This window comes from Argiope bruennichi, chromosome 10 (genome assembly GCF_947563725.1).
Source record: "Argiope bruennichi chromosome 10, qqArgBrue1.1, whole genome shotgun sequence".
Taxonomy (NCBI): Eukaryota; Metazoa; Arthropoda; class Arachnida; order Araneae; family Araneidae; genus Argiope; species Argiope bruennichi.
The window spans coordinates 57275564-57295735 of NC_079160.1; the positions used below are offsets into that span (position 1 = coordinate 57275564).

The 20172-nt window shown below is 27.6% G+C and overlaps 1 protein-coding gene across 2 annotated transcripts; it reads right to left on the bottom strand.

The window, feature by feature from the left end:
* Positions 1 to 1474: 1474 nt before the first annotated feature.
* On the bottom strand, positions 1475 to 16793 carry LOC129989377 (TD and POZ domain-containing protein 1-like). 2 transcript variants are annotated; one of them, XM_056097881.1, is made up of 4 exons: positions 16664 to 16793; positions 14802 to 14952; positions 3704 to 5607; positions 1475 to 1638 (listed from the first exon to the last, which is right to left on the bottom strand). In XM_056097881.1, the coding sequence occupies exon 3, from the start codon at positions 5218 to 5220 to the stop codon at positions 3721 to 3723; it is 1500 nt and encodes a 499-aa protein (XP_055953856.1). In that variant the 5' UTR covers positions 5221 to 5607; positions 14802 to 14952; positions 16664 to 16793; the 3' UTR covers positions 1475 to 1638; positions 3704 to 3720. The 2 variants fall into 2 exon arrangements, with proteins under 2 accessions (XP_055953856.1, XP_055953857.1); XM_056097882.1 differs by having other exon boundaries at positions 1475 to 1672.
* Between the last annotated feature and the right edge of the window lie 3379 nt (positions 16794 to 20172).

The following is a 20172-nucleotide window of genomic DNA, read 5'->3' on the forward strand; positions in this document are numbered from 1 at the left end:
TCTTGTGAAATGTGGTACTTAGAAAATAATTAAACAATTGTTCCTGAAACTCATCTATTATTTTCGTTTACCTCATAATGAAGTTATAAAGAGTCTCGTCTTCCTACAAATTCAGTTTATCATTTTAAAAATCTAGACTACTTAAAATAAATATGAAATACTTGGATACAAATTATTTGAATTGGGGTATTTTCTCAAGCTGAAGAAACAAATAAAAAACATGTCTAGATGACATATGAATTATAATCTTTCTTAAATATATTTTATAAAGGACAAATAAAGAATTCTGTTATGTTTAGCTGAAATTCTATATTCAAACAAAATCATTATAATTTGAGCCTGATAAAATATTTAAAAAGCAATCACAATTGTTTTTTTCTTTTCAGTTTCGTAAAATTAAATAATTTCTAAAAAATGCATTTTCAATAAAATTTCATTAAATACTATTCATATTAGAATTTTAATTTTCTTTAAAATGTATGGTTATAGCTATTGTATTCACTGATAACAATAATGTTCAATTAAGTGTTTTTTAATAATCTATCTTCTGTAAACTGCAATATAAAGTAGCGTTCACACAAGGACAACTATTGTCCGAAATAGAAGGCCATGCCTATCTCAGGAAGATCACGTGTCCACAATGGGATAATAGCACATAGTTGTCCCGATGAGAAAACCATTTGCTATTGTCCCATTCCGGTCGCGTGATCATCTTGAGGTAGGCGTGGTCTTCTGTTGCCAGCAATAGTTGGCTTCGTGTGAACGTTGCTTAAGAACAATGCTTGTGCACTAGTAGCGAAAAAATATAATTCGATTTTACTGCATTGTTTTAATTTGCATGTTCACAAAAGATTATGTGGAAGATTTTTTTTTTCTTTTGCTAACAACGGAATTTGATACACACTTGAAACTCATTTAAACTATCAAGTAAAAAAATTAATAAAAACTATCTTTGACCAACATAAACCATGCCTTGTCCTCAACTGGAACTGTTTTTGTAGAAAAAGCGAGGAAGAAGAGGGCCACTTTTCATTGCAGAAGAGGAATTTTTCTTGTTGAATTAAATGTGGAAAAATATTGACATTTTTTCTTTCAAAAAATAAGGCATGGTGTTGAAAAAAAAAAAAAAAAAAAAAAAAAAAAAACAGACTGATATTTGATGAATAAATAAAATTAAATAAAAGATAACTAATACTTAAAAGGCAACAGCTAAGTCAAAAAAAAAAAAAAAGTTACATTTTTCTGCGTTAAGGTTTATGCATCAAATTCAATATTTTGCTATTTTTAATATAGATGTAAAATTAAACTTAATAATTACAAATTTCCTAATTTATAATTATAAATTAGGAATTGCTTCTGTGTATGATAAACATGCAATAATTAGTAAGACAGTTACATACTGAAAATAATTTTGATAGAATGCAACAAAGATCTGAAAATACATCTTAAAAGTAAATAAATGCCACATTTCAAAAAAAAAAAATATTTATTTGTATAATATTACACAAAGATAAAAAAAAAAATATCCAAGGAGTTTTTTGAAGCAGACGATTTTTATTCCCAGCAGAAGATTTTTTCCCCCAGCAGAATAAGTATCTTTCATAGTATGGCCAAAGACTTCAATAACTTCATGCTGATCTGGAAAACAACAACAACAAACTTTTCGAAAGATCTAAAAAAATATAAAAATAAAAATTTAAGAATGAATATTACTATAAAATTCTGGCAATTGTAATATTTGTGATTATATTTCTCATTTGAAAATTTCTTGCATCATATTTTAGGCATGATGACTTTTTTTTTTTTTTTTTTTTTTTGCTGTTGGTATTATATATTCGTTTTTATTTTCTCGTATATACATAGTATAGAGAGTTATAATAATCGTCCAAAAGTTCGAGATTCTGACATATTTCCACGTTTTACATCTCTCCGAGTTCGAAAAGCACATTTTTGGAAAATGTCTGTCTATTTGTGACAAAGATAAATAAATTTTTTAAAAAATGCTTTGGTCTAGACTCTAGACGGATGAAATTTGGTATACGGCCATAATACCAAATTCATAGATTTCTATTAAATTTTGAACAAAATCCATCTAGAGGAAGTATGTCTGTCTGGTTGCTCGAATGTAAGTAAACACGATAACTACAAAACGAAGAAAGCTACATAGATAGAATTTGGTTCACAGATTTAGTATCTATACGCAGATATCTATAAAAGCCTGAGCTTAACCTAACAAAGAGTGTACTATCTGTCTCACTAACTTTCGAATCATTAACCGTGCCTAAGAAGACATGATAGATTCAATAAAAATGCTAAATTCACGTTAAAGGTTAATATTTCTTAACTATTGTACGCCAATGCTAAGGTGCTCCCTGAGATAACAAATATCTTCATTAGAGTGTATAGGAGAAAGTTTTGGAAAGACAACTCCCGCTGACCATTACCGTCCTTAGTTTTTATTCTTCGTTTTTTTCCTCCTATCCAAACGATAATAGTATAATATAATGTTTTTCATTAGCTACAATATTATTTATATTCTTCTAAGCTTTACTATCCAGCTTAATAAACGCTATCAAATTACGAGTCCAGTACGCTTATAGTGCGCATTTAAAACAAAGCATATCTGCATCGATACGTTCGTCGTTGGTTAGGCCTAACGATCAGATAGTTAGGACATAGAATTATCAAATCTACCAGGCATCTTAAGTTTTTTAATGCATCAAGGGAAAAGAATTTTTTGGAGATTACTATACTTTCTCCACACTAAAATAAAAAGTGAGGGGGGAGGGGGAGGTAAAGATCATTCAATTAATTTCAAAACTATAAATTTCTGACAAATTTTACATGAAACATTCCGTTGGAAGTCTGTCTACAAGAGTTCACATGATCCTGTTAACCGTACCAAAACAAGTTTGGAAGAAACAATCGCCTGAATTGAGAAAGAGTATCAAATTTTGGATTCAATCTCCTCAGAATTGATTACTGACTGACCTATCTATTTGTGTTTATATGTTAACTCAAAAATCCGAAAATAAATAATGTTAGATGAGCGTAATTCAATACACTATCTATATACCAAAATTTCTGATCAATATCGAAATATGAACCTAGCCAATCACAGAGAAAAGGTAATGCCTCGAATTCTATATTTGATTTTTCACTATACAGCGAAATTAAATACATAATAAGTAAAATGTTGTAGAAATATCCCAGAAAGTCAAGGTGAGCCCACTGATTTGTTTTTAAATTTAAAAGAAAAAATGACTGAGAAATGACCGCAAAAAGTAATTAAATTTTTATAGAAACTATTTCACATAAATATTGAAGTTAAAACATCAAGACAATTATTTCAGTTTCGTTATAATTTCTTTATGATATTAATATATTGAAAAGAAATCAGAAATTATTTCTAATCGCCGGGATTGGGATGCGTCGCCAAGTAGGATAGCCGATCTCTGCCTTTGGCGACTTTTGGCAACCCCTCCCACCAGAAGGCGAACCTTTTCAGAGTTTTCTTCAGTGGGTGTGCGGTTCCCTCGCGTGCATGTGACGACCCCATGTTTACTTACTGAATGTAATTTTTATAGAATTCGTTAATTAAAAAATTAGTTAATTAAAATTTATTTTCAAATTATCACTTGACTAATTCTTATAAAATGCAAAATAAAAGAATGTAAAAAAAAAGTACAGTAACCATACTTACGGTCACTGAATATACTCTCAGGTTCTCCGGTTTTTCATATATATAGCACGGAGAACTTCTGTTGTGAGCCAAGGATGAGTGTTCTCCAATTCCTTCCACGCATCAGAATAAAGAATTATTTCATCGTTCTTTGCAATAAAATCTTCAACATAGCTTTTAAGATCGTGGTCTTGGTGTTTTTCAGCTAAGAGAAGAATGTCACAACAGTTTAAAAATGGAAGATTCTCCTTCAAGAAGTTTGAGGACTTCTGCTTTAATGAGACAATGTTGTACTTGTCAGCTGCAAAGTACAAACTTTTGGCCTTCTCATAGTCTAGTTTATCTAGATTTTCTGAGTACATAAATAAAAGCATTTGACGCACCGTATCAGCATCTAAGTCTTTTATTTCAATGGAACTATCTCTTTTCTCTATCATGTCAGTGGTAAACATAGATTTGAAGACAGGAGAATGAGCACTCAGAATAACTTTATGGGCTGGAAAGGTTTCAGTATCTACCTTGAGTTCGATATCGCACAAGGAGCCTTCATTGAACAGTGAAAGCAAGCCACCCTTCAAAGTAGTCATGCTTTCGGTGAGGTGTTCTTCACATATATCCCTATTCATTACATTAGTAAATACTGGTTGTATATCTTCGGAATTGTATTGATATAAGTTGCCATGTATTATCTGCAGTACATTGCCTTCAGGAAAAACAAATTCACACTGTATAGTGAGCACATCATGTGGAAGATATAGCTCTTTATTTTCCATCAAGTATTCTATTGATAAGTTAAGAGGGATTAACAGTGACTCTGTGTCAAAGATTTCACCCTGACAAACTTTCAGTTTATTTTTAAAGTTATCCAAGATGAAAATACGAAATTTGTGGGTTTTTACAACACAATTGACAGGTTTAATTTGAAAGTCAAGTTTACCATCGTAATCTATGCAGAGATTCATAGATGAAACAATTTCCTTTGATGATGAATCCATGCAAACCATATTTTTACTATTTGTCTTTAATTTGCAGAAGTTCTCAATAGTCCCAGTAACAGATATACGTTCGGTATGAATCCGGCTTTCGACAGTACATCTTACTGCTTCAGAATTTACTCCCACGCATTTCCATATTCTGCAGCGAATCGTTAGTGTATCGTTAGGTAAAGACAACTTTTTATGCATAATCATTTTTGTTTTATCAACGCCTATGAATGACAAATGATGAGAACTACCTCTAGTGTACGTTTTGTGAATGAATAATTGAGAACATATAACAGTTCCATCACCAGAAATAAAAGAAAGTTCATAATTTATTTGAATATGTTCAGGACCGAAGTCATAATTCTGCCTCTGCAACCTGCATACGATGCTCTCAAAAAGTGGAGACTGTTCATTATAAAGCACTATATTCCATTTAGTTCCACGCAATTCTTGTACAAAGAAAGTTGGACTTTCAAAGCTAAAAGTTCTGTTAAAAACAAAACTAAAATCCTTTATTTTCCAGATGAATTTGAAAAATTTTCTTCTATGGTCCATTTTGCAATGAAATGATCTCTCTTTGATTCGAAGAAAGTTATAACTATATTTGAAGACTACCAAAGACAAACAATGTGAAAATATTTCTTTCAAAAATTCATATTGTAACTTTTGTTACTTTGCCCCAAATGACATGGCAATAAAGATATCAAAGTTTTTGCAAGAATCACTTAAAAAATTTCTTTTCCATTTTGTTCCCAACAACCTATTCATTACTGCAAAATCATACTCTGATTATGATTCTAGCAACTTATTCAAATCTTTTCACTAGTCTTCCTTTCTTCTTTCATTATATTATACAAAAATTTATATTTTTTTCTTTCTTTCTTCAACACTGAATAAAATTTTTAACTGTTATTAAATTCTTCTTGATCAGAATCCAATCACCTTGATAAAATAAAAAACAAAAAAATTATCATGAGTAAATATTTCATTTAAATTAGATTTGTTACAAGATTTCATATTTTAATAATAAATCATTTTTATAAAAAAGTTTTCTCAGGTAATTGAATACTGCAAATATGAAAAATAGTAAATGCAGAAGAAAAAAAAAAAAGTGTCAATTACCAAGATTTTTAGATTAAAATGCGATAGAAATGTCCAAGAGACTAATATTGTTGGGCTAATATCCAGTTTTCTTATATTAAGTATAGGTAAATTCTTGTACTCAATACTTGTGCATCTCAAAGAGATGGTAATGATCCCCCCCCCCCTCCTTCCCAGACGGAATGAAATTAGTCCTTTAGGCACTGGCAATAATAATATGAATATGGTTCTAAATTGCATTGTTCAGAAGAATTATTACTTGTGGCTTCGGTTTGGCAATGATTAATGGATAGCTGCGAGGAGAAAAGGAAAAGCTTTTCTAATATATTTAGTATAAGAGAAGACCATGAGTGCCATGTGTTATTATTACTACATGGCATTACATGTGGTAAAGGAAAATAATGATTAGAGATGAAAAATATATATAATTTTGCAGAGTCGTGGCCGAAACTTTAAAATTTTAAACTTCGCTTTTATTCCATCCTGGGAGGCATAATCTATGTACAAGCAAGAAGCGACAAGGCACGTCAATCACATACAACACAAAACGAAACAAGTGCGAGAAGAGTAAAAGCTAATGAAATATTTATCCCCATGATTATATACTGTAAGATTCTGATACGGATTTCTTTACACGTGTCGATTTAGGTAAAGGAATTATATGGATCTTTTAAAAGAACGTGTTTAGATAACAGATTTTTATCCCTACATTCGGAATGTGGGAACCGCTGCTTTAAGCATTTTTACAGAGCTTCTGTAGCATTAATTAAAGAAAAAAGTTGGAATTGGATCAGGAAATAAGAGAACATTTTTGAATTAAGTTAATATGGGTTAAATCAAAATAAAACTTTGGGAATTAATTAGGGTGTAATTTAGATTTAAAAATACATAAATATATAGTTAAAAATATCATGCATGCCTATATCTCCAACAAAGGAGGATGGAAAATAATATGGTGCATAGTGACAAATTGCTGCAAAAAAATTAAACATTTTAGTCAAAAAAAATTATCATTAGCTCTTTGTATTTACATATATAAACCTGCATACAGGATAGGATAAGCATAGGGCGTTTTCTAATTGTAAAAAAAATTATCTTTTTGCTTTTTATAAAAAAATTAAAAAAATTGTCATTATCAAAACATTAAGTCAACTTTTATAAGATAACTAGCCGCCTTTGGCGACCAGCCGGTTCGCCAATCTTAATGTTCGTTAAAATTTTAATAATTAAATATTTTATGCAATTCCTACTTTAATAGCTTCTTCATCAAAATATTTTAACACTTCAAATTTTGATAGTCATATAATTCTCTCATAATATTATAAACGCCTTCAGTCATAACGTAATATGTATCTCTCTAATTTTCTGTTAGTTCCCGTAGAATTTATACTATAAATTAAAATGGAAAGGATTAATCTGCAATTAAAATAATAATATTTTTTGTAATATGATTACTGAAAACAGTCACTGAGCGTTTAAACTTTATGGGCACTAAAGAATATATTTCCTAATTTATGTAATATTTCAAGAATTTGTCAACAAATATTCTCAGATTCATTATGACCAGAACGATTAATTAACAATGTTTAATTTTAAATGCATCAAACACTAAGAAAATAAAACGAATCGTTTAAAATAATCAAAACTATAAGCGTATACAAAAAAATATATAACTAACATAAATACAATTTAATTACAAAAACATGCAATTAACCTAAAAATAATTTAAATCATCCGTTGATAATGGTTGTCATGTCAACAATCAGAACACAATGCGCATGCGTGAATTTTCAACGCCAGTTGGGGTAACGCTATGCAGATTAGAAATTTATTGTTTTATTTTAATTCAGAAGTACTTCAGAATGAATCTGAAAGATCGATTAATTAACAATGTTTAATTTTAAATGCATCAAACATTAAGAAAATAAATAGAATCGTTTCAAATAATCAGCCGAAAAATCTTAAGCCTAGCCTCATGACTGTTGGGAAAAAAAACTGAAGCCGTACTCATTTGGCGGTGGGGAAAATGAAAAGATTTTTTTGGCGGGAAAGTTAGTTTATAATTAATAATTAAAATTCTAATTAAAAATTCAAAAATAGGGCTATTCTATCTTTTAAGTTAGATCAAACTGCACACGGTATGCAAACTTGATTAAAATCGGTTAAGTAGTTTAGGAGTCCATCGCGGACAAACAACGTGACACGTAATTTATATATATTAAGAAGATAAAAATCTGTGACCTCTTATGTCAACATTGATTCAGAGGCAATAATTTTGTATTAGATTTTCATATATGTAGCAACAAATAAGATTTGTCCTGGCTGGGATGGAATGTGCAAATGCTCTCTTGCTCTAATTTCACCATATTTAGCAATCTAGAGCTTTTTATTTAAAGTTTACAAAGCTAACAATTAACATTATAAGATTGACAAAACTGTCACAAACTTGACAATTGAATAATGTCATGCTCTAATTGAGTTATTATAGATCAAATTTCTTTTAATACAAAAGAACAGCAGCTTTCAGAAATTGTCAAATTTAGAAAAAATATCATATCTTATTACAAAAGTTACTAGACTACTACTTGATAGGCTTTTTCAAATGTTTCATATCTTCGAAATCAAATAAAAACCTGCTTTTTGGCCTATATGCAAAAATAAATAAAATTTTCTTATTCCAGATTTAAACAAAATTACAGATAAACATGATCTCGTATATTATAACGAAGAGATGCAAAAGATTTAACAATTCTTAATTTACATAAACAAAGGAAACAAATTTATAAAGATAAAAAGGAATCAGCTCTGTAATACAAGCAAAATGAAAATAAAAAATGTGACTTGGTTTTTGAAATGTGGGCTATTTTTTATAAAGTATTATTTTGTAAGCCTACAAAATACAATATATTACATTACCTCAAAATTTAATAACACTCATCAGATGGAGAATCTTACTCAATTAACTACTTTAAAGTTTGTAAGTTTAAATTAAAGCAAAGAAAACATTTTTTTAAATCATGATGTTAACAGCAGTAGAAGCACATGACTGAATGATTTAATGATATTGTTTTCGTTATAAAACATACATAAATAAAAATAATAATGAAATCTACGATTGCGAATTTCACATTATCATGTGAGAACATTATTATTTTTAAGTGATTATTTGTCTTAATTTAAGTCATTAACCAGTTTAAACCGGTTTGAAACAATCACGAGCCTTCTCTATCGGTTTTTATCATCTCTCTCTCTCTCTCTCTCTCTCTCTCTATATATATATATATATATATATATATATATATATATATATATATATATATAATATAATATTGATAATTTTTTAAAATATTTATTTTCAATTTTTCTAGCTGGCAAACCATGTTTTGGAGCTCGACCGATTTTGAAATGAAATAACAGCTATGACGTCATAGTTATACGTCAACCTTTTATAAAAGCATCTGCTGCCAAAGAAGCATACCTAACAATAAAGCAATACTGGTAAAAGCAGGTCAACCTTTTAAAAACACATTTGTTTTCAAAGAAGCGTACATAATAATAATGCAATACTGGCAAAAGCATATAAAATATATATACGATTAAAAAATGGTGAAAATTGCTATTTATGCTTTATTCATTGCCTACGCGATTTCGAGCTGCAGTATTCATTGCCTATGCGATTTCGACCTTCAAAATTCCCTAAACAAAACAACAGCACGTTCTCACATGGTTAAAAAAAAAACATTATTACAAATTATGTCTAAAACAAGTTTTTTTTTTAATTACAAAAACTAAAGAGAAAAAAAAAAAGAAGCTTCATTTAAACTAGACATCATTTATAAGCTACTTTTTTTTAATCTTAAAGATGGCATAAAAATAATTCGTTTGTAATAATATGCTTTGATGTTATGTGGAAATATATTAAAATTCTATTTTAGTTTTTTAATTAAATTTGTAATTAAAATTTCGTTCTGTAAAAAATCTGTTCTTAGAAGGTCTTTAATATCTTAGAAGCAACTTTTAGCCAAATTTTTTTGTGCCTAATCTTAATAGTATATACTGCACATTGCTCTGTCAATCAGAATAAACCTTTAACCAAACCTGTACAAAAAGATTTCAATGGGAAACAAATCCTATAAAAATTTAAAAAAAAAAAAAAAATCTTAAAAAAAATATTAGAATCTGAGCCTTGGAGTAAAAGGTCTGAAAAACTTATTAACAAAATTAATTAGAATTAAAAAAAATTAGATTTTATGAAATTGGTCTAGCAAATAATTTTGAAATGCATGAAAACATGGAGAAAAAAAAAAAAACTGCAAAAGAAATCAAGATTATTGAAAACTTATGCTTTCATTATACATCATAATATGTTATGTTTCATTATATGTTAAAATTTCATCATACTGCATTTTATGCAATTGATTAATGTAATTACACATTCTAATGAGTTACAATTCATTACAGTACACTGAAATTTCTTTAACAAGTTGTTCAAGGGATTCATCAAAAATGAAATATTAATGAAAATGATGATCAAATGTGTCATGTGCTATAGAAAAGTTTCACAGTAAGTATTCTATATTCAATATATATATATATATATATATATATATATATATATATATATATATATTTGGCATATTAAATTCGGGTTTTTTTTTAAAAAACTTATTTCCCATCATAGAATAAAGCCACTTATTCTTCTTTAAAAATCCATACACAGAAATTAAACATTTACCAGGCTGAACTAAAATACATAATTCACCATTTAAAACTTGAATTTAAATGTTACTAACTAACATGATAAAGTATATATTTTGTAATGCCTGTTGGAGAAAATTATTGTAGTATTCACATTGTAGAAGAAAGAAGAATCAAGGGGTATATATAATATATATATTGGTATCTTGGATCTAATTCACCCAAGTGTCCTTCGTTGAATTCTTCCCTTATATTAATTTTCTTTCCTGATATATTCGATTAACAAATTCTTGCACATATGCTTTCGGTTTATAATATTCAACCTTTGAGAAAACAAAACATTTTTTTTTTTTCTTTTGGGAAATTCTCAAAAAGATTAAGAATTTTACAAAGACTTCACAAAATTAAGCCTTTTTAATATGTTTAAAAATTATTTTCAAAGTTAAGAATTTTTTTTATGGCATACACACCCTGAATAAACTATATCGATTGATATCAGTCAAATTCAAAATTTGATATCAAATACTCAGTATTCTTAGTTCACATCAACTCTGATTAACTTGTATTTATGTACAGCTTTCAGATCCATTAAAAATACATTATATAAAGTATCAGGTCAATACAGAATCACCTAATCATACACTTGGTAATTGAAAAGCATGTCAGTATGTTTCCAGTTATATAAATGCTGTAATATTGATTTAAAATACAGAGTAGTAATCCAATCAAACTGTAATTTTACATGACTAAAATACATAACAGTAATTTTATTGGATTAATCTGTCTATCCAAAACAGGCAGCAAAGTGCATACCTAGATAATATTTCTGGATAAAAGGAGAGTTAAGACATCAGATTTTTAAAATAATAAGTTATTAATCATTAAAAAATAAAATAAAAAGTCACTATAGTAACTAAAGTTATTAATATTAAAAGACAGGAAAGTCTAAATTAAAAGGTTATGGTTGTTAAAAAGACTGGTAAAATCAGTTGTGTTACATTAAGATGATTGAATCCGGTGTTAATATTTTGATTCCATTATTAAGTTTGAAAACCTTCCCTGGTTATATGCTTGAACACAATGTTTTTCAAGATCTAATGTTATGAAAGTTATTTCTTTTTTCAAAACTAATTTTCATTTTTTCTATTTTGAAAATTACTCATTATGGTTGATTTTCAAATTGAAAGGCTCATTTGAAATTGAAGAACCATACTTTTAGAGTGCAGTATTTTTGTCTGCAAATTCTAATTGATAAAGAAGTATAGGCAATTTCTGATGATCCTGTCTTTTTCAACAGAATCAATTAAAAAAAAAAAAAGAATACAAATGTCAATGAGAAATTTTTACCAATTATTCCTTTCAATATAACACATACTTAAGTGGACTTCCAATTTTACTCAAATTAAAAAACAAATATTATATTTCGAAACTTGCTCTCCTTAAAAATTTATTCCTGGCTTAATTACATATAAGGTTGCACAGTTCACTTTGTAGGCATCTATAATACCAACACTTTTATGTTATACTTGAAAAACTACTGTTTCAACACTTCTCTTCTCCAGTAATACATCGAGGTACTCATTTAAATACCCATTTCTTTTAGTCAACTCAATTAATTTAAATCCATAAAATTGTAAATTTGCATTTTTCGAAAATTAAATAATTTTTATACCTTTCAACCAAACATGTGCTATAAGTAAGTGCAATCAGGGTTGGCACAAAACAGTTAAGTAAATGTGCATTATTGCCAACTGTTGGTTTTGCTAACCTGTAAAATTTACTGTTTGATGCTTATTTTTTTTTTATACCAATCTTCAATTTATATGAGTAACTGATGTACTGCTTCGATAGATCCCTCCCCCTAAATAACATGTTCCCTAATCAAAATTTATTAAGTTCATTAACATTGCATACATTAAAAATAATTAAGTTAATTAACATTGCATTTCTAGCAAACTAAATTAGTGAATGTATTTTGTTTATCATAGAGGGGATAATACTTGTACTTTTCATACAAAAATAACAGAATTGAAAATTACTATGCATCTATTTGAACAGACTATTCAATTAAAGTAAATCTTCAAATTTCAAAAATAAGTGCCAAATGCTGGTGATGAAAATTTATATTTCTTTTGATCAAGAGAATAGTGGAATTGTTTAAATCTTATGCTTATATTCTAAAATCAAATAATCTTTGTTTAATTTTTTTATCAATTGATTAAGAAAACAATAACAATTTGTATAGTCTTTAACTAAAAAAAATATTTAGGAATTACTCAGTTGTTGAAGCTGAGTTATTTTTTAAATAATATTCTAACATCACAAATATAAATATTTATATTTGTAAATATAAATATTTGTGGTGTTTGAGTATTATTTCATGAAAGTAACTACTTGCATAAATACATTTACTGGAGATAGTATCTTTGCTATTTATATTCCTAACAAAACAGTGCATAAATTTTACTTTGGTATAATAAATAAACATGAAATTAAAATCAGTCAGCAAATTCTATTATTAATATGAAGGAGGTATTTTTATTATTGTTAAAATCAAGTGCCTATTTAAAATCAAGAATAGGAAATCAACGAAATTTTCCTTTCTTACCGTACAATAAAATTCAGGAACCCTTTATAGAAAATTCAAAGACATTAAAATTATAAACTTTAGGTACAGAAATGTGAACAATAAATTTAAATAAAATGTACAATTCAGTTTTAATGGCGACGTCATTTCATTTTTCATCATTTTGAGATATTAATCTTTGCTTGCCCATTTTTTTCAACGTCATCTTTTGGCATTTTTCTGCATATCCAAGCTCTTTTGTGATTTGGAAATTCTCAACTTCATTAGATTTTTTAAATTCAGCTGAAACATATGATTTAAAACACATATTGCTTCTTTTAGCATTTAAACCTCAATACTTCCATTAAAAAAAAAAGATCTTTCAATTATGCCCTAAATATAAAAATGTATTGCAGAATCTTAATTACATCTCGCAACTTCTGATAAGATTTTTGAAATTTTCAACATTTTGATGAAAACTTTTTGACTTTTGCTTGCTTTAAACTCCTCAAACTCTAATTAATTGTAGGACAAATAATTCAAAAAGTTGTTCTATTAAATAAAATTCTTTTTCTTATAGGCACTTGCCATCACAAGAACAGAATGAATGACTTTTATCCTCTTATAGCAGCCCCTGGGATAAACCCTGGTTTATCTCGTACTTCTCCTCGGATCTGAGTACTCATACTTCTGGTAAGTAATAGTTGAAATAGAAATTATCCAAACATTACAAAAGAATGTACCTGACATTCATATTTCAAATCTGTAGGCTTGTTATTAAAAAAAAAAATCTGATTAATAAGATTATTTAAAATTTTATTTCCAAAGAATTCAGTACTGATTTTTTCTGATAACGACATACAAATCTTTATTTGAAAAATCAAAGAAATGTTATTCAGAGTTTTTAGACCTTCGAAAATATTAATTTTCTTGACAATGAAAGTTTTTAAACAATCAGGGACTATCTTTTATGATATTCTATACTTAAAATGAGCAGCCAATGTAGATAAATCTAAAATAATAATAATAAACCGCTGAATAATTTTGGTCAATGATGAGAAAATTCTGTCAAAAAATAATACGACTTAGTCACTTTGGAGTTATAAAGTGCCCTTCATGAGAAATAACAAATTGCTCTTCATTGTGATAGCTTGTCAACAATAGTTACATTCTCTAGACAAATAATTTTTCAAAAAACTTCCCATTCTCTAAAAGATCCGAAGAAAAATCTTCTTACTTCATTGGTAAACTTTTGAATGAATAATGCATGTTAGATGAAGAAGTTCAAAATCCCATACAGGCTGCAACTGCACAGATCCCATACAGGCTTCATCTGTATTTATTAACAAAGTTGGAAATTCTTTTTGAAATATATCATTCAAGAAATCTAAATCAAAAATGTTCAATATACTAATGACAGATCAAGATGGGGGGGGGGAAGAAACTTTATGAAATTCTTTTAAAAATATTGTCGAATGTGAAAAGGCACATTAAAGTTGAAGTCAAATATCTAAATTAAACATTTTTTTTCATCCTAAAATAAAAAAGTATGAATCCATCGGCTTTGTTTCAAGGTTTAGCTGAATGTTCAACATTTGATATACGTTAAGGTCGCCAGACAATGAAACGGAACACACTGAATGTATGAAATGTCAAATATAAATGTCCAATGCCAAATATAAATGGATTCTCACAAGAACTATATGAATAATAAATCTCCCCACACCTTAAAGATCATTCCAGTTTAGCATCTAAGATATAATAATATTACCTCTAGTTGCTGGGCCGATTGAAAATTCTTTCTTTTCATGGTAATTCTGCTTGCTACGCCTCTTTTTCTCTTCCTTCAAATTATACACAGAGAAAAGATTGGAGATTGAGAACTCTTCCACATCCACATCTTTTTTTCTGTTGATAGAATTCTGAAAGCAAAACCAATAGCTGAATTAAATTGTTATAAAATATGTCGAAGTGTGGAAAAAAATATGTAACATTAATTTAATTGATTTAAGTTGTCGAGATTGCTCTTGAAAACAGGCTTCTAAGTTCACACCTTAATATATTATTGAATTAGGGGTGGAAGATGGAATAAGTAAGTGTTAACATTCATTTTTCACCTTTAAAAAAAGGCTATAAATCCAAGAGGAAAAATTCAAATTGAAAAGCTATAGATATTATAGAGATCTATACAATGAAGTGTTGAATATTAAGAAAACTTAATAATGTAAGGAATAAATTTTTTTTAAAAGTGTAAATTTGGAAACATATTCTATTTGAGTGAAATTTCTGCAGTGCCATTTAAAGATGCATTAAAGAGAGGAAATGCTTAGTAAAAATTTTAGATTGATAATTGCATTAATTATTCTAAAATTTGCCTTTGTCAAAAAATGTTACTGTATAATTTCAGATTATCATAATAATTTTCAGTAAAAGTGTTGAAAAAAAAATCCCACTTATTGGTGACTAGTTTTCAAAAATGCTAAACAGTAGAGTTCTCATGGTTATCAGAAAATATGTTCAAAAATAATTGGGGCAAATTATTAATTTCAGATTCAATTTTGACATCCATTTTTTTCTTCTGAAGATTGATTATTATAATACACTATCTGAAATAATAAAGTAATATTTTTTGAATAAGGTTTATCGGTAAGTCATTCAAAAGAATTGGTATCTGAACATTTTGCTTATTTTTCAAAGCCTAAAGAAAAATCAAGTATTTTTCTAGGCCCAAGTACAGAAAGCAAGGTTCAAAAAGTTTCTAAGAACCATGGAAACCTTTAATATCTATGTCAATGTATTTATAGGAAATTCATTACAAAACCATATAAATCAAATATATAATCATAAAACATTCATTTTGATAAAATAATATTTATGCACATTTAAATCATATTTACATAATTAATTATACAGCACCAAATCAAAATGATTTTAAAAATGAATGAGAATATGAAATGTCTCTTTAAAAATATTTGTATATTTTTCAGAGGTCACCAAATCAAAAAGATTTGACAAATGAATATCAGAATATGAATACATTCCATTAAAAATAGTAAAATTCAAAGAATTTTTTAATGTTTTAACAATGCCATAACTTGCACAATAAATAGCAATTAGTATAAATGACAGACCCCTCAAAAACCTTTGTATTAATTCAATAATGTGTAGCAACGAACGACAATACAAATTTAAAATACTTTTAGAATATTAAATTTTAGTGTTTTTAAATTATTCTATGGATAATATTTTATAGTTATTATTTGGGTGAACACCATTATCAATCGAAATTAAAACATTTTGAAACCATTTTACAATTCTTTTGAATGGTGTGAATCAAGATATACTAATTTTATATGTTTGTAAATTCATTCTGTATGTTTGAATTAAAATAGGCACACAAATTCCATACCGAGTTTTCAGCCAATTGTAAAAAGTTATATTACATTTTTTTTATAGTTATAAAGATATTAATTTTAGCTTTAATTTTAGCTCAATAACTGCTTCATATTTTTTAATTATTATAAAGTCAACAGTCGAGCTTAATCGATACATCGGCATGTTCTGCGGCCTCGTCAAAATTAGATATCTTAGGAAATTAAACAATATAACGATTACAAAATTTAAAAAACTCACTAGAGCCAAATTTCCTTCATGGAAATATATTCATTCCAATATTGAAACTTCTTTAATCTTAGATGGTGAACACGCCGCCGTATAGTTTACTTTTCATACCGCCAAGCACACCAATTGTTAATGGCCGCACGGCTCTCTCTGGTAAATCCTGCGTGACGCTATGCGCAAAGTAACGTATTTTTTATAGTGTACCTGATGCTTTCATTCACTAGGAATAAAGCACTTGTCGATCTGAGCATATTCCTATTTTTTGAAATAAAAATATTCTGAAAAAAAAAAAGCTTCTAAAAACAGGAAATAATATAAGAGAAATGTAAGTAAACGAATTAAATAAAGAAAAAAAAGGAAAAAGTGGGTGGGGGATATATTTCATTTGTACATTTACTAATCATTTAATGCTTACTTTTTGTTTATATTTTTCGATTTATCACCAGTTATAACGACCGCATTTCCTGCGCTTTAAAATGGAAAATATTTTAAGTATGAAATTATGATGAATAGTGAAAAAAATGTGATTTAAAGATATATAAAAAGCAAGAAATAAAAAGTAATTGTTTTGCTAATGTTGTTATTATTAATGTTTAAATGCATATTTATCACTTTGAAATGCACAATTTTTTGCAAGGGATCCTGAAATAATTTGTGAAATCCTCCGCTATTTTGAACACAATGATTAACTGATTTTTAGTAAAATGTGACATTGTCAGTTTATTGTGCTGCACAGTTCCTTTCTATATCTTTATATATACAATTGTACAGCAGGAAAAAACAGCAATATTTTTAAATGGTTGCATTATTTTTTTTCTTTGGATTTATATTTTCTTTGGATTTATATTTTATTTATTTCTTTTCTTAAGATTTAATTTAATATTGAAGTTGAATCTTAAGACTGTCGCGTACAAGCTAACAACAATTTCGGACATAATGTTATCCTATGAAGAAAAATACCTCCAGTTTTCTTCTTTGTTACGTTACTTTTTTTTTAATGCAACCAAGTGTAATCGATAGATAAAATAATAACTCAGTTTTTTTTCCTCATGGAATTTCATTTTCGATTTCTTACGCAGCTTTATATACTTAAAGTATTTGTTGTTAAATATTGCAAATATTGCTTTTGTTAAATATTACAAAATTTCAATTTCGGTATCTAAATAATTTTAGAAAAAATCCTTTCGTATATAAAATAAAGATTACATAAGAATTTTCGTTTAAATGTCTTCTTTCTGCTGTGTGTTTCATATTTCGTTAAAGAATTTATAAATGAGTTATCGTTTTCAGAGACCAGCAGACTAGTATAATTTCAAAAAAAAAAAAAAAAAAAAATGTTTTTTAGACCCGGGGCGGTTTAAATAATCAAAATTGTTGACTGGTATGACGAGTCGAGCCCCGAATTCAAATCACGAATTTGAATATTTTAATGATTATAAAAATTTCTGTTTACATACTTATATTTGGATTTGTTTGGATTTTTCTGGCGCAGGAGTTATGGTTTTGACTATGTTGCGCCAAACCAGGATTAAAATTATACAATAATCAAAAACGTACAGTGTACAAGTGTACTTAAAAACAAACAAGTTCAAATGAGTGCATAAAATTTGATGGACTTCAAATATGCAAAAATTTGAGTATGTGTTATCTCACCAAGTAAGAAAAGTAATGGAATGTTCGAGTTTTCGAAAAATAGCATTGCATTTTGGGCATTCTGTCATAATATGTAGGACAAACATTTGGCAATAACATTGAGAACATATAGGTGGTTGTTTACCTAACAACAAGTGGAGATGGGGGAATCTAGAATGCTCAGTGCGTAAACGGGTTAACAGTGTGTCTGATTTTCGATTTGATAATAAAGATCGCATTTGCGCATGAGGTTTAATAGCATGTAGTTTGTTGTTAGTTTCAAGATCCTATAAAGATTGCCATTTGGAATAAAGAAGCATTTTACTGTGCTTCTTTAATTCGTTTACAGGAATAGATATTGCTGCTGGAATACCTGGCAATTTTCGTAGCTTTATATACTTAGAATACGAGAAGAAAATTAACCAGATGGATTAAATCAAGTATATAAATACATCTTTAGTTTTCCAGATTGGCATCAGTTGTTTCCTTTTGTTCAGTTTTTCAAAGAGGTGATCATTTGTCGGTCTATTTCAGGCTTGGCAAATTCAGTGTCTCAAACAAATGGAATTAGGTGTGTGATCTTTATGCCAATTTTGTTGATTTGCATAAAATTTTGAGCGTAAATAATGGAATGGAAGACGCCCAAATTATTTACATTGCATTAGGAAAAATAAAAAGTGACACATTATGCCAATATGCATGAGTATCAAAAAAAAGATTACCCCCGTTCGATTTTTCTATCGTAATTTATGTAAATTTTCATAAAAAATTTAAAACTTATTGCAATGGTGAATTTATTACGGTGAAAAGAACATTAATTTTCAGCAGTGTTTGAAAATTTAACTAAAAATGTGAAGTCGAATTGTTAATAGTCAAAGAGACTTGAATAACTTACAGAACCTATAAGAAGCACTTTCTTTACTGTTAAAAAAGATTCATCGTATTTTCTATGTTTTAAAATTGTATTGATACTATACAAATGACATTATTTGAAATCTTTCTTCATAAATAGGCTTAAGCCTATTTCTCATTCAATAAGAACACTTTATTCATATCTCTAAAAAGATTTTATTTCAATTCCCAAGAACCAAGAAAATATAATTATCAAAAACTTTAACTATAATTTAAGAAGACGTTTTTAGAAATCGTCAAATGTGATGCATGGATTTATGACAAAATAAATCTTTATTTTTTTTTACGATAATTGTTTTCTGTATCTCACACTTGTGAAATACATTCTTATTCAAGAAATAATCAGTTGTCTTTCATTTATGATTGTCATTTAAAACGTTTGATAATTTAAACCAGCTATATTTAATTAATTGAATAAATTATATCTTGTTCAAAAGGCAAAGAAATAAATTATTTTAAAGATAATTTATTAATCATTATCTCTATTTATAGAGATGATTATTATTTACACACATGATTAAAATCGCATTTTAAATTAAAAAAAAAGTTTTATTTATTTATTTCACTTTAAATCAATTGAAAATTATATGTTATATATAAAAAAAAATTATTATATAGACGGCTATTTTTTTAGTTTTATTAAGTGTATAAGAAACGAAAGTGTAAATTTTCTCAAAGCATTGTTTTTGACAAAATCTTATGAATTTAATACTTCTAAATTAAACTTAAAATTATTAATGTTGTTTCATAATTGATTTAATTTATATCCATATTTCTGGAAACAGCAATTAAACATTGGAAACGGAAAATTTTAATGCTTATCACTTTATAAATATTAATAAATTTCATGCATATATAATATTCTTCCGTTTATTTTATTCTTATGTGAGAAAACAATTCTTATTTAATACCAATCATTTTCATCCTTAAAAGGTCGCTATAAATTCGTACTTTGAAATCTATTATCTACTATATAA

Excerpts from the sequence above, each read along its gene's own strand:
- LOC129989377 (XM_056097881.1), bottom strand. The coding sequence starts at position 5,220 with ATGGACCATAGAAGAAAATTTTTCAAATTCATCTGGAAAATAAAGGAT.